The sequence below is a fragment of the Pelecanus crispus genome, chromosome 17 (assembly GCF_030463565.1).
Source record: "Pelecanus crispus isolate bPelCri1 chromosome 17, bPelCri1.pri, whole genome shotgun sequence".
NCBI lineage: Eukaryota > Metazoa > Chordata > Aves > Pelecaniformes > Pelecanidae > Pelecanus > Pelecanus crispus.
In genome coordinates, this window is record NC_134659.1 from 2,828,054 (window position 1) to 2,845,903 (window position 17,850).

At 54.8% G+C, this 17,850-nt stretch overlaps 1 protein-coding gene across 2 annotated transcripts; it reads left to right on the plus strand.

The window, feature by feature from the left end:
* The first annotated feature begins 5,109 nt into the window (after nucleotides 1-5,109).
* On the plus strand, nucleotides 5,110-12,043 carry RAB29 (RAB29, member RAS oncogene family). 2 transcript variants are annotated; one of them, XM_075722425.1, is made up of 5 exons: nucleotides 5,110-5,233; nucleotides 7,918-7,989; nucleotides 9,785-9,966; nucleotides 11,121-11,242; nucleotides 11,926-12,043. In XM_075722425.1, the coding sequence occupies exons 1-5, from the start codon at nucleotides 5,110-5,112 to the stop codon at nucleotides 12,041-12,043; spliced, it is 618 nt and encodes a 205-aa protein (XP_075578540.1). The 2 variants fall into 2 exon arrangements, with proteins under 2 accessions (XP_075578540.1, XP_075578541.1); XM_075722426.1 differs by lacking the exon at nucleotides 7,918-7,989.
* The last annotated feature ends 5,807 nt before the right edge of the window (nucleotides 12,044-17,850 follow it).

The window sequence follows — 17,850 nt, forward strand, 5'->3', positions numbered from 1 at the left end:
GCACGGCACTCTTTTCACGGCAGCCTGCTCAGTTCAGTTGACTTTTCTTTCCTGGAGGGGTGGATAGAAAAATAGATCCTATCTTGTGTGTTGAGATTTTTCTTTCGGTGGGTGAGTGCTGCTGACGGGCCCATCGCAGCGGGGAAGAAGCCACTCGATACCTCTCCCAGTTGAGCCTGAGGCATTTCAAACTTAGCATTAGCCTCTCTCGGTGTCTCTTAGAAAAGGACATCCGTGGATTTATTTCTCTGTATGTGTAGGCGCCAGCCAGAAAACAGGTCAGCGGGCGCAGTCAGAGTTCTGAAGCACTGGTTCTTAGTGCAGCTCCGTACGGGCACCGCCTGGCCCCGGGTCCCAGCCCAGCTTGCAAGCGCTGCCCGAGCACTGCGACTGCAGCGTTCCCTGCTCTGTTTCTTTCCCTTCTGCTTTTTGTGCTGTTCAGCTCGGCGATGGCCGCGATGCCTTCTCTTCCGCTGCTAGCGCATGTCAGAAGGACCCGCCTGCAGTCTGCAGCAGCGTAATGAGAGAAAACCTGCTCTGGCTGCGTGACTAAGGCGTTTGGAAATGATCTTCCTGAACGCTGTCGGCACTCGACGCTTTTTAGTTTTCCCATTTGGATATAAATCAATTCAGTAAACTGAGTGCAGTTTGATGTAAGCAGGTCTTATTGACTCGGAAACTTCACCCAGTTACACCAAGTTTAAACGATGTGCTCGAGCAGACAGCGCTATTAAACCGGCTCTAATGCATGAATATAAATTGAATGCATTAAGTGTGCATGGGAGGGAAAGCTCTTCACATCTGTCAAGAATGGGGAAAATGCAGTCTATCCCATGGAGCCTGCTTTCAGTGCTGCACTGCCCAAAGCTTGGGGAGCTGCCAGGATCTTCCCAAACGCTGAGGGAATGCCTGCAGTATTGGGCAGCGTAGCACCTTGCTCCTGATCCTGAAATAACGGCAAAGCTCTCATTTTCGTTAGCTGCGCGGGCCCAGAGTGCTGCAGTTCCGCCCCTGGTCCAGGCACTGCCTGTCCTACTTGCTTGCAGCTCCAGAACGTAACCTGAAAGCTGCTGGATCTGTGGTTGTCTGCTTTTCCTCTTGCTTTAAGTGTGTTCCTCACAGCAGCACACAATCATTCTTCATTGGCCTAATTTCCTCCTTTAGGTTAACTTCTGTATTTCTCATACAAACCAATGCTTGTCTTCTCCTTTCGGCTTTCTGTCCCAGCACGGCTGGGCATCTCCGCTCAGCCTGGAAAATGGTGCAGGGTGGTGCTGGGAATGCTGATCTTCATCTGAAATAAGGCCAGGTTGGAAGATCTGGTTGTTACTCTGGACAATGCCAGAAGTCGCTGAGCTCTACAAAGCCCTGCCTAAGCGCAGGCAGCTTGGCTTTTTAGGTCAGGAGCGATTCGTTAGGAACAGTTCCTGCCTGCCCCCCAAGAGAGCTGAGTGCATCCCGTACGGCCCAAGCCAAGACCGGGGAGAGCCTGGGACCGGGCGTTGTCCCAGCCCGGAGAGCGGTTGCAGAGCTGGTCCTTGCTCTGGAGACGAGCGTGTTGGAAAGGAAGGTCAGGATTAGCGAGTGGGAACCCAGTTCTGGAAAGCCACGGGAGCGGATGTATCCAAACCAAACGGCAGCCAGGCTCTTGCCTGCTCAGGACCTCCCCGAAGCTGTGGAAGCATCCTTTCCTGCTTCGGCGGGCGCGTGCCGAGTTCTGCTGCTGCCCGAGCTGCTCGCAGAGCTGGGATCCTCGCCCTGTCAGGCTGCTGGCTCTCAGACCCTCAGGAGAGCACGTGCTGCGTTTTTGAGGTGGTTTTCCCCCTCCTACCTTGCTCGTGTAATGTCAGCCTTGCGTTCCCCTTCCCTGCCTTTGCAGCGGGTCCTTTGCGGCAGCAGCTCTGAACCTCGTCCTCTCCACCCTAGTGACGTGACTTCAGACCGTGTTTGGCCAAAGCTCTGTTCAAAAAAAAAAAACCCCACCAAAAAACCAACCCTCGCACCCTTACTGCATCGAAGTCTCAGCCCAGGGACTTCTGGAGCATTCTCTGCTGCACCCCTGATTTCTCTGCCTAATGTTGAGGAATAGATACGAGACTTCCTTCCATTAACACTTAAGCTTTTATATATATATACACACACACATGCGAAACTTTCCTGGTCTTTTAGGTGTCACATCGCTGTTTAGTTCCCCAAGGAAAGATTCCCCAGAGGAAGAATCTGCCGTTCACGGTCTCCTGTAAAACGCAGAGAGCGGAGGTGGCTGGGAGCTGTCACGCTGCTGGGATGGTGGTGTCCGAACATTTACACACGGTCCGAGGTGTGCGCGGGGAATAGGTCAGGGAAGGATCCAATTTAAAATCAAAGAATATTGATGGTCAAAAACTTTTCCCACCAGTTGCACTCAAATGCATGCCTACTCTACAGCTGTCTGCAATGAAAAATGCCGGTTTACTCTTTTTATTAAAGGAAAAAAGACTGTCTTAATTATTTATAGTTCCTATAACTGAATTGACAGATGTCAACTTAACTGATAAATTATATTTGGTTAAATAAAGATAGCATTTATTTATGTGGACTGGCGTCTTTCCTTCATGTGCCTTTCTACTTGGCTAAAGGTCTCTCGCTCGCATTTTGCAGCTTATTTTAGCTTGCACTGAAGCTCTTCTGATACGCAGTGGAATGAGAGTTAAGAAAATCAAACGCATTGCTGTGCACAAAGCAAACTGTGATTAGCACAAATGCCAGCTTGCCAGCCCGGCTGCGGCCGTGCCCCTGCTCGGACCCAGGCAGCTGCGCCGGGTCCGTTCCCGGCCGCTCGCTGTGTCCGGAAGCTCTGCCCGGGCTTACGTGCGGCCTCGCTGCCTGTGGCTGGTGATTAAGGTATGTGGGGCAAAAGGGTTCTGCGCATTTTGGGGGGCACGCTAAGCCCCTGAATTTGCAGGAATCGGTGGCTGTCGGAGCGCTCCCCTCCTCCCCAGCGGGATTTGCTATGGGGGGCCCTTTCCCCATGGGGCTGTGCCTCCTGGCTGCTCGCCCAGACCGGGATCTTCTTGGAGAGCCCTAAACCAAAGTCCCAGCAAGGCCGGGGGCCGGGGAGCAGCCACCGAGACCTTGCCGGGTGCAGCTCCTGCGCTGGCCCTGGGCCACGCGGCCCCAGGTCATCCCCAGCCGCGGAGCGTTGGGGTGCTCAGGCTCGGGTGGCTCCGGGGGCAGCGGCAGGGTTTTCCTTTCCTGGCTGGGGAAAGTGATGGGGGAAGCTACGGAATGCTTATGCCAGGGAGAAACATTTGGGCATTAACCTAAGACCTGGAAGGAATCCCAACAACGGTGTCGCATTGCTTTAAATATATATATATATACACGCGTGTGCGTGTTGTGGATTCTTTTGATTTGTCTGCTGGTTGCAAAGGGGCAGGGGGATGGCTCCGGGGGTGCAGAGGGCAGGGCCCGGGGGTGCAGGGGTGCACAGGGCAGGGCCTGGGGGTGCAGGGGTGCATGAGGCACGGTCCAGGGGTGCAGGGGTGCAGAGGGCAGGGTCTGGGGGTGCAGGGGTGTACGGGGCAGGGCTCAGGGGTGCAAGGGGCAGGGTCTGGGGGTGCAGAGGGCAGGGCTCAGGGGTGCAGGGGTGCAAGGGGCAGGGTCTGGGGGTGCATTGGGCAGGGCTCACGGGTGCAGGGGTGCACAGGGCAGGGCCCAAGGGTGCAGAGGGCAGGGTGCAGGGGTGCATTGGGCAGGGCCCGGGGGTGCAGGGGTGCACAGGGCAGGGCCTGGGGGTGCAGGGGTGCATGAGGCACGGTCCAGGGGTGCAGGGGTGCAGAGGGCAGGGTCTGGGGGTGCAGGGGTGTACGGGGCAGGGCTCAGGGGTGCAAGGGGCAGGGTCTGGGGGTGCAGAGGGCAGGGCTCAGGGGTGCAGGGGTGCAAGGGGCAGGGTCTGGGGGTGCATTGGGCAGGGCTCACGGGTGCAGGGGTGCACAGGGCAGGGCCCAAGGGTGCAGAGGGCAGGGTGCAGGGGTGCATTGGGCAGGGCCCGGGGGTGCAGGGGTGCACAGGGCAGGGCCTGGGGGTGCAGGGGTGCATGAGGCACGGTGCAGGGGTGCAGAGGGCAGGGTCTGGGGGTGCAGGGGTGTACGGGGCAGGGCTCAGGGGTGCAAGGGGCAGGGTCTGGGGGTGCAGAGGGCAGGGCTCAGGGGTGCAGGGGTGCAAGGGGCAGGGTCTGGGGGTGCATTGGGCAGGGCTCACGGGTGCAGGGGTGCACAGGGCAGGGCCCAAGGGTGCAGAGGGCAGGGTGCAGGGGTGCACGGGGCAGGGCCCGGGGGTGCAGGGGTCAGGGCACAGGGGAGCAGGGGTGCAGAGGGCAGGGCCCGGGGGTGCACGGGGCAGAGTGCAGGGGTGCAGGGGTGCACGGGGCAGGGCCCGGGGGTGCAGGGGTGCAGAGGGCAGGGCGCAGGGGTGCAGGGGTGCAGGGGTGCAGAGGGCAGGGCCCGGGGGTGCACGGGGCAGGGCGCAGGGGTGCAGGGATCAGGGCGCAGGGGTGCAGGGGTGCACGGGGCAGGGCGCAGGGGTGCAGAGGGCAGGGCCCGGGGGTGCACGGGGCAGGGTGCAGGGGTGCAGGGGTCAAGGCGCAGGGGTGCAGGGGTGCAGAGGGCAGGGCCCGGGGGTGCACGGGGCAGGGCGCAGGGGTGCAGGGGTCAGGGCGCAGGGGTGCAGGGGTGCACGGGGCAGGGCGCAGGGGTGCAGGGGTCAGGGCGCAGGGGTGCAGGGGTGCACGGGGCAGGGCGCAGGGGTGCAGGGGTGCAGAGGGCAGGGCCCGGGGGTGCACGGGGCAGGGCGCAGGGGTGCAGGGGTCAGGGCGCAGGGGTGCAGGGGTGCACGGGGCAGGGCGCAGGGGTGCAGGGGTGCAGAGGGCAGGGCGCGGGGGTGCAGGGGTGCAGAGGGCAGGGCGCGGGGGTGCAGGGGTGCAGAGGGCAGGGCGCAGGCAGGCAGGGGCAGGGCCCGGCCCTGCGGACTACAGGTCCCGGCAGCCCCGTTGCAGGCAGCGGTTCCGCCGCTGCCTCCACCTGACCCTCACATGACCGCGGCGGGGCCGGGGCCGGGGCCGGGGCCGGGATGGGGCAGCGCGATCGCATGTTCAAGGTGCTGGTGGTGGGGGACGCCACGGTGGGGAAGACGTCGCTGGTGCAGCGCTACGCCAACGACAGCTTCAACCGGCACTACAAGTCCACGGTGGGAGGTGAGCGGGGCCGGCGGCGGGGCCGGCGGCTCGCCTGGGCGCTCGGGGGGGCCCGGCAAGGGGCCCTGGGCTGCTCTGCAAAGGAGCGGCGGCCGGGGGGCCCGGGGGGGCCCGGGGGGGCGGGGGGGTCGCTCCTCTGCCCCCGCACGAGGATGGAGGCAGGGGGTGTGAAGGCAGCACCGCCCGGCCCTGGGCTGCTGCCCTGCTCTGCCCCGCCGGCCGCAGCCCCCTCGGGGTGCCCCGACCCTCCCGCCCCGAACAGCCGGGGGGGAGCCGGGAGAGCCGGAGCTCAGCCTCAGCTCCTTCATAGCATCTCGAATCGCTTGGGTTGGAAAAGCCCTTTAAGATCACCCAGTCCAACCAGTAACCTACACTACCAAGTCTACTCTAAGCCAGTCAAGGGTAGACCAGACTGAACCATGTCCCCAAGTGCCACCTCTGCCCGTTTTTTGAACCCCTCCAGGGATGGGGACTCCCCCACCTCTGGGCAGCCTGTTCCAATGCTTGACCACCCTTTCTGTAAAGAAATTTTTCCTAATTTCCAACCTAAACCTCCCCTGGCACAGCTTGAGCCCATTTCCTCTTGTCCTATCGCTAACTACATGGGAGAAGAGACCAACACCCCCCTCCCTGCCCCTCCTGTCAGGGAGCTGCAGAGCGATCAGGTCTCCCCTCAGCCTCCTCTTCTCCAGGCTGAACACCCCCAGCTCCCTCAGCCGCTCCCCACCAGCCCTGTGCTCCAGACCCTTCCCCAGCTCCGCTGCCCTTCTCTGGACACGCTCCAGCACCCCAATGTCCTTCTTGTGCTGAGGGGCCCAAAACTGGAACAAGAACAGCCTGGGTTTGACATTTATTTAACAGCGTGAAAGCACCGCTAAAGCGTCGGCAGCGCTCTGCAAAGGTGTGGGGGGGGAACCACAGCTTTGCGACAAGGGGGCTGGGAACGAGATTGGGTCAGGCACTGGAACGGGCTGCCCAGAGAGGGGGTGCAGTCCCCACCCCTGGGGGGTTCAAAAAACGGGCAGACGTGGCACTTGGGGACATGGTTTAGTGGGCATGGAGGTGTTGGGTTGATGGTTGGACTGATGATCTTAGAGGCCCTCTCCAACCTTAGTGATTCCTAGTTTTACTTTAATTAAAAGTAATCCAGCCACCAAGCCGGGAAACATGAAATTAATTATTAGTCTTCCCTGAACTGGCTTAGTGGTGGACTTGGTGGTGTTAGGCTAATGGTTGGACTGGATGATCTTAAAGGTCTTTGCCAACCTCAACGATTCGATGATTCTAAGATTAAGCGAGATCTAACATCGGTGTCAATGAATAACCTGCAAGGAGCGGGAGGTGCCAAGGCTTTACCTGGGCAATCTCCCTGAGGACCCGAAGTAGCGGGGGCAGAGCGTGGCTGTGTAAATCTTATTCATTAATCAAGAGGGGATGAATGTCAAAAACACCGGAGAGCCACATCCCACTGGGGCAGGGTGCTTGGGCTGTGCCCGCACTGTCACTCCCAGCAGTAAGAGCTGCAGACATTTTTCTCTTTTTTTTTTTTTTATTTATTTTACTTTTTTTTTAATTAGTTCCTGACTTCAATAAGCTCCAGCCCTGCTGAGCATGGCTGGCAGCGTAGTGGGACAGTTTTCCCCCTGCACTGAAAACCTGGCGCGTCGCAATCGGAGAACGCGGTGTTTCCCCTCTCGCCGCTGCCCTGCTCCCAGCTGAGGTGGAGCTGGGATGAGCGGTGGCCGCGAGGGAGACACGGAGCCCCGCGCTCCAGCGGCGGAACGGTTTAGGCAGCGCAGGACAAAGCCAGGCGACCGCAGCAAATCCAGCATTTTACTGGCATTTGGGAAGCTTTCCTTAAAGCTCTCCTAGCAAAGGCTTCCAGTATCCTTTTGTTTGCCTGTGGTTGTTCAGGGTTACGTGCTGGAGGAATTCTTACTCCTGAGCATTTTAATTTCTGCTTCCTTAGCTCTCGGTTAGCGTCTCTAGTGCCGGTGTTAGAACTCCAGGGATCAGGAACGAGTGTCTGAGCTCCCTGCGGCAAACGGGGAGCTGTGCATGGGATGGTTACACAGCCCGCTGGTCCAGGATTCTGAAAAGCCCCGTGGTTTGGGGGAGCGGGGTGCACCCAGTGCTGCATTCGCTGGAAAAATTCCACCTTGCTGTCCTCCTTCCCAAAGGATTGCAGAGCAGCATCTCTGCTGCTGTTTGCGAGGGCTTCGGCAGCAGACCTGCCAGGCTGGGCTCGGCAGGGTGAGGAGGAACGCTGCTCCGTTCCTTGCGTTATTTAACTCTGATCTGCAGTTCAGGAAGAACCACAAGCCCAGCGCAGCATCCCGGGGAGGGATGAGATGCGGATAACGCGCTTGACTTCTGCGTATCTGAAGGCACTTTGTGTGCGTGTGGTCATTCTCTGCAGGGTGTGGAGGGGTCCGGGTGTGGAGCCCTCGGGATTTCACACTTCTCTGGCAGCTTTCTGCGAGGGAGGAGAGGGGACAGCGCTTGCAGCCCCTCCTGCTCTGTGTCCGCTCCGTGCTGCCGTGGGCGATGGTCCCGTACGAACCACCGTGGTGGTGAACGCGGTTGCTGGCTCGGGCTGTGCTGGGAAATAGTGAGAGGAGGAGCAAGGCCCGGGGTGCAGAACGCCCCTAATTAAGTTTCCTTTCTTTCTGGGGATTCTCCAGTGGATTTTGCTCTGAAGGTGGTCCAGTGGTCGGAATCGGAGACGGTACGGCTCCAGCTCTGGGACATCGCAGGTATGTTCACACAAACCACGAAGCTGCTCAGGAGCAGAATGTGAAGCTCTCAATGGCTTGGCCTTTTTTTTTCCCCTTTTTCTTTCTTTCAATAGGAGTCTGCTACAAAAATAAATCCTAAACGCCTGTGGCTCCAAGGGGCAGGACTGCTCTGGCTTGCGGTGCTGTCTCTAGTTTGCAGTAGTAATTTAAATATTTAATCAAAAGCACGTCTGCAAAGAATGCAGCAGTGTAGATGATAAATCCTGTCGAGCCTTTCGTTTCAATTTTGGAGCCAGAGCAGAGTGAATGGGGAAACAGGCTCGTTTGTAGCAGGATATGTAACTTCTCAGCTCCGAGTCTTTTGATGAAATCCTGTTTTCTGGCGTGACAGCCCGGAAGGCCCGATCCTTGCGTCTAAGCGTGGAGCGGCTCCGCTGACCTCGCGCTGCTCTGGCTGCCGGGATCAGGAGTGGGGCTGGGATCTTGTGATCTGGCTGCTCGGCGACCTGCGCGAGCAGAGCCAGCGGATCCCCTGGGAACAGCCATGGCATGAGGAGACCCTTGGGTGCCCCCGAGGCGGTGGGGCTGGGCCGGCAGCGGGGCACGCTCCGGGGGACGGCGTTCTACGCAGTGAAGCGGAGCGAGGAGCACCCGCTCCCCGGAGAGGCGCAGAGAAACGCGCTTCCCGAATCTCCCTAGCAGCAGCAGACCGAGGGCAAGCCGGTGCGGTAGTGTCTCTAAAATGGCACCTCTGGACCTAGAGCGGTGAGGAAAACAGGGTTGTGGTTTCCTCCAGTTTTGCTGCTCAGATGCATGCGTCTGGAATCCTTAAAAAGAAAACAGGAAGGAGAAGTTTGCAGCAAGAGGATTGCAGCAAGAAACTGATTTCAGTTTCAGCCCCGAAAAGGCATTTAAGATGTGCAAAGCAGAGGGGCCACGCTGGTCACAGTGCTCTTGTCGTGCCCCGAGCAGAAGGGGATGCACGCACCGACAGTCCCTGCTGCATTGCCCTCCACCTCGGAGGTGTGCGGAGAAGGTCAGATGGGTTGGGGTAACTCAAAGTGCTCCGTTCTCTATGGCTTCAGAGCCAAAAGCGTGTTGACCAGCTATGGGGCTGCATGGGAGCCCACGGTGAAATCTCTCCGGTGTCAGAAATGCTGGTTTTCACCGTGCCGCTGACCCGTGTGATGCGATGTGAATGCTTCGTGCCGTGTCCTGTCTGCACAAGTACAATCAAACCGCGCAGCAGCACGGCGGAGTTACTCTCCGGATGCAGTTTTGGTAGTACAGGCGGGCCGTAAGGTTTAAACGGTCGTAACAGTGTATGTGAGTTTTAATGGTTTCTGTTCAGTATCGAGTTTTTCTCTCCGGAGAGCCTGGTCTGTGCACGAGTCCGCGCTGGTGGCACGGTCGTGCCGGAGCAGGGGCGGCTGGCGGTGGCCAGGCACCCTGCTGCTGGCGGGATTCTGCTCGGGGCGAGCTGGATGTGTGGTCGGGGACGCTAAATTTGAATTGTTACACTGGGAGTAACGCCAGTATTTCTGGCACATCCGAGTGTCCGGGTCAGGATTAAGAGCTCCCCAGTTCGTTCCAGTTCTGTCGCTGCACTGCTGAGGTACCCCAGGCAGGACGCACTCGGTGCCTGTATTTCCTCATCATTTAAGTGGAGGTTGTTAGTCTGTAAGTGGAGATTGTTAGCGTCAGCTGAGGAAATGATATACCATGATGAGCATCTTATTTGCGTGAACAAATCTAAAAATGGTAACTCTGGTGGGGCTGGGTTTTTTTTTTTTTTTGTCTTTTGATCCTGAAGGGCAGGAACGCTTCACATCCATGACCCGGCTGTACTACAGGGAGGCCTCAGCCTGCATTATCATGTTCGATGTCACCAACATCAGCACGTTCAGCAACAGCCAGAAGTGGAAGCAGGATTTGGACAGCAAGCTCATGCTGCCAGACGGGAACCCCGTGCCTTGCCTACTGCTGGCTAACAAAGTGAGCAGCTCTGGACGCGCTGTGTGTGTTTGTGTGCGTGCACGTGTGAGCACGGGAGTGCGGAATGGAAGGAGACCCCGTTAGCGCTAAGCCTTGCCCAGAGCTGTCCCACAGCCTGCGGGCTTTTCAATCCTTTCCTTAACTCTTCTTGAATTTTCTTTCTCCAGCGAGGATTCTCCTCCTTCCCTAGGACATGGGTAGGACGTAATGCGTGGATGGCACTAAGGAGATGCCAACAACTGCTCTGGGCGAGGATGCAGCGCCTTGTGCTGTCGGAGCTCGAGCTCTGTAGCTCCTGGATTATAAAGCTTTTCTTTTTCTTTTTGGTCTTTAACTTGCAGTAGCCTGGGAAGGTTGTGTATGAAGCTGCAGGCAAAGTTCCTGTTCAGAGCTGCCAGAGGGATGCCTAGTTTTCATTTGGATGCAGCGTCAAGTTTCACTGTGTAGATTGGTTGCTGTCTTTTAATGATTTATTTTTCTTTCCTTTAAAGCTGCCTTTATGTTCCCCATGCGCCAGCGTTGGCTCAGCAGCCCCTTCCAGATTCAGTTTGAGACTTGCCTGGTTGGAGAGAGCCTAAAACTGGAGATGACTCAAAAACGTGATGGGTGGGCAGGAGAGTGGCTTTTCTTCTCCACTTCTTCACAAATAATGCTTTCCCCCGATAGCTGTTCTAAGGTGACCATTTGGCCTGCACTAGGGAAATCCGTGCAGCTGTTTGCGCTGCAGCCGCGCGAATACGAGCTGTTCCGGGGTGGGTCCTTTCACCGCCTCTTTGTGCATCCCGCCGGCATCAGCGTGGCTGCCTTGGTGGCACCACACCAGTAACATTTCCCTGCTGCTGAGAGGCCAGGCAAATTTTGGATGAGTGACAATGCTTTCTTGTCCTGTGCTGGATGAACCTCCGTTCCATGCATGCCTGACTGAGGTGTGTCAGTATCTCAGATGAGATAAATATATTGCTGTTTGCAACATCCCATTAAGAACCTTGCCCTAAGAACTCTCTATCAGCTTGCGATCTGGGAGATGCGAAGGGCTGAGCCTACCTGCTGCCTGCCTGCCTGCACACAGGCAGTAAACGGCTGAGGGGGAGCATTCCCCTCCCAGCTTAAAAATTAAAAGGCTAAACTTAAAATGACCGATTCTTGTTTTACAGTGCGACCTTTCCCCATGGGCAGTGACAAGAGACGAAGTGGATCGGTTCAGCAAAGAAAATGGCTTTTCTGGTTGGGTGGAGACGTCTGTCAAGGAAAACAAGAATATTAATGAGTCCATGAGGTAGGCACATTGGCTGGTGATGCATCTAAGAGTTAATTCCCTCTTTCAGACAGGGCCATCTTTGAGGTGAGGGGAGATGCTGTCAGTAAGTAACGAATCGCAGCAATAATACGCAAGTAAATCTCCCGAAGGGAAACTGAATTCTGAAAGGTCAGAAGTTTTTCTCTCCTTGGTTAAGCTCTGACACGCTTTTGGAAACAGAAATTCTTTGAACAATGCCAGGGATGTTTTTTCATACGCTGGCCCCTACCAGGAGGATGGGATTTCTCGTGCAAAGATACCAGAAGTTCTTTTGTGACGCAGCAGTGCTTTGATGGAGCATTTGGCCTTTTCCGAAAGGTATTAGACTGGGTATTGGCACCTGACCTTGAGGCTGGGCAGCTGGTACCTCGGAAGCGTGTTGCTGCGTCCCCGTCCTGAGGTGGAGGTGAGGTGAGGTGGTTGCGGTAGGCGTTGTTACTTACCTGGGCGCTGCAGAGTCTGCTGCTGCTGCCAGGCAACAGCAGGAATGCTGTTGGCAGTCCTATGAGGTTCCTTAACCCGACTCTTTAGTCGTTACGGTTCTGGAGTTTTGCGTCCTTCTGGAATGAATTGCTATTTCTTTTTTGTACTGCTGAAAAACTCTGTGGCCCAGTGCTGCTTGTTTTTAAAAAACCAAACCCTCACCTATGTTTGTCTTGTAGAGTCCTGATTGAAAAGATGATGTCCTCATCCACTGGCGATGGAAGCTCCTCTGCTGCCGGGACTGGGGATTACATTAACATAAAAGAGACAACCCCGCCAGGCTGGGCTTGCTGTTAGATGCACTGACTACACCATCTGCCTTGGGTCTAGCGGCAATGGCCTTTTATTATTATTATCATCTCCATTTTGTCCTAAACTGGCTGTCACTGTTCTGGGTTTTTTTTTTTTTTACGTGGTCGTGAACTGTCTTCTGTTTAGTGCATATTCATTCTCAGTAGAGCATTGCTACGATGACTTGGAGCGAGGAATGGAAAGAAGAGACGAGTGAGAAGATTCCTCTTTCTTCTGGTGTAGTAGCAGCCAGGAGCTCTGCTGCCAGTAATGTAGCATGGTCCGTGTTCAAGCACACGCTTGGATTAATTTTTTTTTAAATTTTGAGCACTTCATCTTCTGACATGCGATGGCCTGTGTCAGGCAGGGCGAAGGATGTCGAAGGTATATTTTTAATATCGTTGCACCTTTTATTCCCCACCGCCTGCACCCACCATACACAGAGGCACCCGTCCAAAGCGTTACAGTGCCCTTCATTTGACGCACGCAGAGTTCAAGCGGTCTCTCTGTGCCTGTGGATTCCCAGGGTGGGATTACAGCAAACTCATCTGGAACTACATACCTCTGCTTACGTGTCCTGGAGAGACCAGCACGTCTCATCATTGCCACTAACTAGCCTTAAGATGGGAAGCCAGGCGTGGATTAGCATGGTGTCCCACGTAACCAGACCTGTGAAATGGTCAGCGTGAATTTGAGAAACGGTGTAGCGCAGCCCTTACGTGTATACTGACCGTGGTACTTAGCAGCAGAGACCTCAAATTTTTGTCAAGAATTGCCCCGTTGCCTTCTGTTCGCTCCTTCTCACTCACCCTCTGGCCAGCGCAATCCTACGTATTCCGTTCTGCTGCCACTTTATTAGGGCACCGCGAGCTGAATGAGGAACAGGTTGTAAACTCCTTTGTATGACAGAACAACAGGCCTTTTCGCTTTCAGAGCCCCCTGTATCCTACCATCTCCAATAGCTTTGCAATTGCTGATGAATTGCCTTCCCACAATTATTCTGTAGCGAGGAGTGAATTTGGTGGCAGGGATGGTGCAGGAAAGGCAGCTCTCTGAAAGCCCACCTGCTGCTTTTAGTGGAGCAAGGGGGAAGCAGAGGAGAAGGCTCTGCAGGACAAAAGGAAATGAAGAGAACCGCTCCCCACTTGCCTTTTGATGCCTGCTTTCCCTAGCGTGTCCCCAGGTACTCGTTGTGGACAACAGTTCTTGCCGACAGCAGCAAAAAATTGGTCAAAGCGCACTAGATAGTAACCTCGGAAGAGTTCATCGGGAACTCGGTCTGCAGGGCCGGAGTTGCACAGCGTTCTATGCATTTTATATAAGCATGCTACGCTGCAGAATTGCCTCGCCCGTGTTTTAGCCTAGGATTTGAACAAGCGGTCTTCAGTAACGGTTTTCCCTTCTCGAGTAGTTTACTTTGAAAACAGGACTATAAATCGGTTTGTCCTGATTTCTGCTGAATTAGGAGTGCTTTTCTTTGGCAAACTATTCCTTCTGTCTGCGTTTTCTTACTTTATATAATCTATGGAGGGAGAAGGTGGTAAGAACAGGAACTGATTGCTTTCGCTAAGCACAAAAAATTCTGAGTTTTCATTCTCTGGCGTTGAAAAGGATTGATAAGTAAACAGTAAGGGCTAAGAAATTTAGAACTAGTATTGTGTTCCACTGTTTTAATTAAAAGCTAAAATGTCTGGGCTAGGATTCTGTTGTGCAAATATTGCCAAATTTGGTTTTATAGGCACTTGAATATACCCTTTTCTGTGCCGTTGGATTCACTGTAGAAACACGTGAAACACGTAGAACTGGTTAGCAACAAAATTGAACTGCCTTGTTGAATTTTACTTCCTAAATGTTGTGTTAAAAAGAGAAAAAATATTTTTTTTAATCCTATAAATATTTCTAGTTCTTTATGGAACATGGGGAAAAGGGTCTAATTTTTTAAAGAATCTGTCACAAAACCATTAAGATTCACGCGTTATTTATTGATTTCTGTACGTGCACCTCGGAGCGTTTCAGCAGAGGTCAGGCGTTAGAGCTGCCCTTACAGATGGAGAAACCGAGGCACGCGGTGGAAATCTCTGCCCAGGACCACATAACTACTCAAGTCAGTGAGAGCCTGGCACTGAAAGGAAAATTTCTAATTCCTGTTTCGGTGGCCTAGCTGCTCGGCCACGCGCCTTGCAGAAAGCATCTCTATACCTTATGGATATGTTTGATATGTACCCGTGCCTCTCGGGTGTCTGGACCTCTTTTTCATACGTGCCTCAGAAACAAGCAAAAAGCCAAAGGAAGATCTTTGAAGGTTTTCTTCTATTATACATAATTTCTGTTCTGCCCAGTGGTTTCCGTTTACCGGTGTATGCCTTGGGTTTCTTTTTTTTCCCACACTGCTTACTGCTCGTTAACATCTTAATAGACACAGTTGACAAGTGTCAAAACCCAAGCCTGCACAACAGAAACAGTCGTTGCTTGAGATCGGTATGAAAACCCAACCAGACAGGAAAACGATTTTACTGTGCAGATGTGTGTGTTTTTTCAGAGCTTGCTCTGTGGCACACAAGGTGCTTAAAAAAGCAAAGCAAATTGAAAAAAAAAAAAAAAAAAAAAAAAGCCAAACAAAAACTTGATTTAGTCCTGTAAAACTGATTCAGAAGCGCCATCTAAACATGCTCTTTGCTGGGCTGGGCGGTGCGTAAAGAACGGTTGCCTGTGAAATTGATTGTGCCCCAGCTTGCGCTGGCTGAAATAATTCTCATTTTTTTAAAACAACTGAAAGGGAAAAGACAACTTGAGCGAAGCAGTTTCTAAGAAGTATTTTAAACAAAGTTAAGTCTCGTTCACGCAGACCGATAAAAACTTGAATCTTTCAAAGATCAATCAGAAAAGCTCGCCTTTCTTCCGATGCACCGTGCTTCACTGGTGTCCTTGTCAGGAATGACCCGTTTTGGAAATGAAGGCACTGGATTTTCCCTTCTGCAGTGCCTGCTTTGACTTCGTACTCTTTGCACAACTCTGGGCCAGCTGTACCTATTTCACTTTTCCACATCTTGTTTCTCATTGCTATAACTTTAATTTGTGGTCATGGGACTCAAAACCACACAAAGTTTAGTGGTGTATTTTATATGTTGATGACAGCGCACTATGGGTCCATGTAGCTGGAAGTTTTTACTGCAATAGAATTTGAAATCACGAGGGCAGATTATAGGTCAGAAATAAGTCAACAATATCAAAAAGTAGCCTTTTTTTTTTTTAAACTGCTTGCAGTTACGCAGAAGTATTTTAGAGACAGGGCTCTGATTACTGTGAAGTTGCAGTATTATGTTTATATACAGAGAAGAAACTGCTGGGAGGTTTTCTCCGTATAACTAACGCAGTATTGCAAAAGTCTGAAATAAAAGTTTGACATTGCTTGTGTAGTAGTAGTTGTTGTTGTTGTTGTTTTCCTGTCTCAACAGTCCTAACAAATGGGTTCACAAGTTCAAACTAGAAACAGTCGTGCTGTCAATAGTAGGGTATGTATAAAGCATACAGTGCGAGCTGCCCTGTGTTGCCAGCAAAACAAATTAGATCCTTTTCACTGAAACATCTCGCCGTCTCAATTATTGTAAATTCTTATTGACCTACAAGCGGGCCGTAAGCATGCAAAACTTTCGCATCTGTGAGTCAGTCATAGTGGCTTTTAATCCAATATATCCAGCTAAGAGGAGAAAGAAAAGAATTCCTTGATGTGGTTGGTTGTTAATACGCCTTCCTCCTTATGGCTCATTAATTCGCAGAGTGTATTTTGGGGCTGGCTATGCAGGCAGGCAGTTGCTCTGAATGCCTCTCTTTCTTTCCTGATCAGCTTGATTTTCATGAGTATTGACTTGCACCAAGGACAGGGCACATCTGAATTGATCAGAAAAATGGCAGTAATTCCAAAGGAGACAAATTAAGCTCAAGCAAGGCATTAAATGAAAAATTACTCCTACAATTAGGTAAAAAGCTGACCATATTTGTATTGTTAAACCAGGCTTCTCAGATAAAAACATTTTTTGATGTGTTGGGTTAAGTACTGTTTTTAATAAAATGGAGGAGTGAGTCTCTGTAAAGATTCAACTGCAAAGCAGAAGTGACTTGCTATTGCAGAAGCTGCCATTTTAATGGACTGTGGAATATGTTTTTCCATGGCAAAAGCAGCTCCTTTTCTAAACAAAATGAGTAATTACGGGTTTCTAGGGAATTTGAAGTCTGATGAACCAAACACCTTCCCTGGACTTTCTTGCCTCTTGTGTAAGTTCCATACGTTCTTCCTATCTGCTGACTAGTGGAGGGAAAAGCACTGGTGATGGAACCGGGACCACTAATGAAATCTACACCTGCTGAAATTAAATTTTCTGCATTTCTGAAATTAAGTTTTTCTGCATGAGGAAAGTATTTCACATCAAATCTCGGGCTGATCAGCGTAACAACAACAAAGTGGCCTGGTGGAAAAACGTGGAAGTACCTAGATTTATTATAAATCCCACTGCACAAGGTGATCTAACGCGGCCCAGGGGCTCACTGCAGAGCACGGAGGTGCTGCCGGTGGCCAGGTACGGAGCACGCCCGAGCGATGCAGCGAAGGCAGCCGGATTGAGGGATGGCAGCCGGATTGAGGGAAGGCAGCCGGATTGAGGGAAGGCAGCCGCATTCAGGGAAGGCAGCCGCATTCAGGGAAGGCAGCCGCATTCAGCGAAGGCGGCCGGATTGAGGGATGGCAGCCGGATTCAGCGAAGGCAGCCGATTGAGGGAAGGCAGCCGGATTGAGGGAAGGCAGCCGGATTGAGGGAAGGCAGCCGATTGAGGGAAGGCAGCCGGATTGAGGGAAGGCAGCCGGATTCAGCGAAGGCAGCCGATTGAGGGAAGGCAGCCGATTGAGGGATGGCAGCCGGATTGAGGGAAGGCAGCCGGATTGAGGGAAGGCAGCCGGATTGAGGGATGGCAGCCGGATTGAGGGAAGGCAGCCGCATTCCGCGGTGGCTCCGCGCCGGGGCCGGGGCCTCGCCCCGCGGTGCGTTCCGCCCGGCCGCCCCCTCTGAAGTCCGGCCCTGAATGGCGGCCGCTTGCATGACAAAGGGGCCGCGGCGGGAGGCAGGGCGCCGGCTCGCCCCCTCGGGCCCTAACCTCCCTTCCTAACCCGCGATAAGCCCGCCGCGCCTCCGGGGCACGGCCGGCCCCCGCACAGCCCCCAGCCCCGCGGGGCGACGCGGCCGAGGGCAGCCGGGGGGCCCTGTAGGCCCCGCCCGTGGGGCCGCCTGGGCCGGGCCCTGGGGCCACGGGGCTGCGCGGACGCCCGTGGGGCCGCAGGGGCCGGGCGGCCGCGGGGGGGGGTCCCCGCCGGGGGAGCGGCGCCGCCGGGCGGGCCCGGGGGCAGCGCTGCGGGGCCCTCGACGGCCCCGGGGAGGCGCCGCGCCGCTGCCCCGCGTTTTCCCTCCAAAACCACGCCAGGCCCCGCGCGGCGAATCTGCGGGCCGGGCCCCGCCGCCCCGCACGGCCTCCGTGCGCCGCGGGGAAAATCCGCGGCGGGTCCCGGCGCTGGCAGCGCGGGCCCGGCGGGGCGGGCCGGAGCGGGGCGGCGGCGGCGGCGGCGGCGGGAGCCGGTGGCGAATCTGCCGGCAGCGCCGCGGCCCGCTGCGCTGCTCACAGCAGCTTGAGCGTGTGGGGCGTCCTCGCCCCCCTCCCCTCCCCGCGGGGAGAGCGGGCGGGGCCTCCCCGCCGTGATGGTTCGAACTAGCCAATGGGGCGCGGCGAGCCGCCCGCCGCGGCCAATGAGCGGGGGAGGAGGTGGTGCC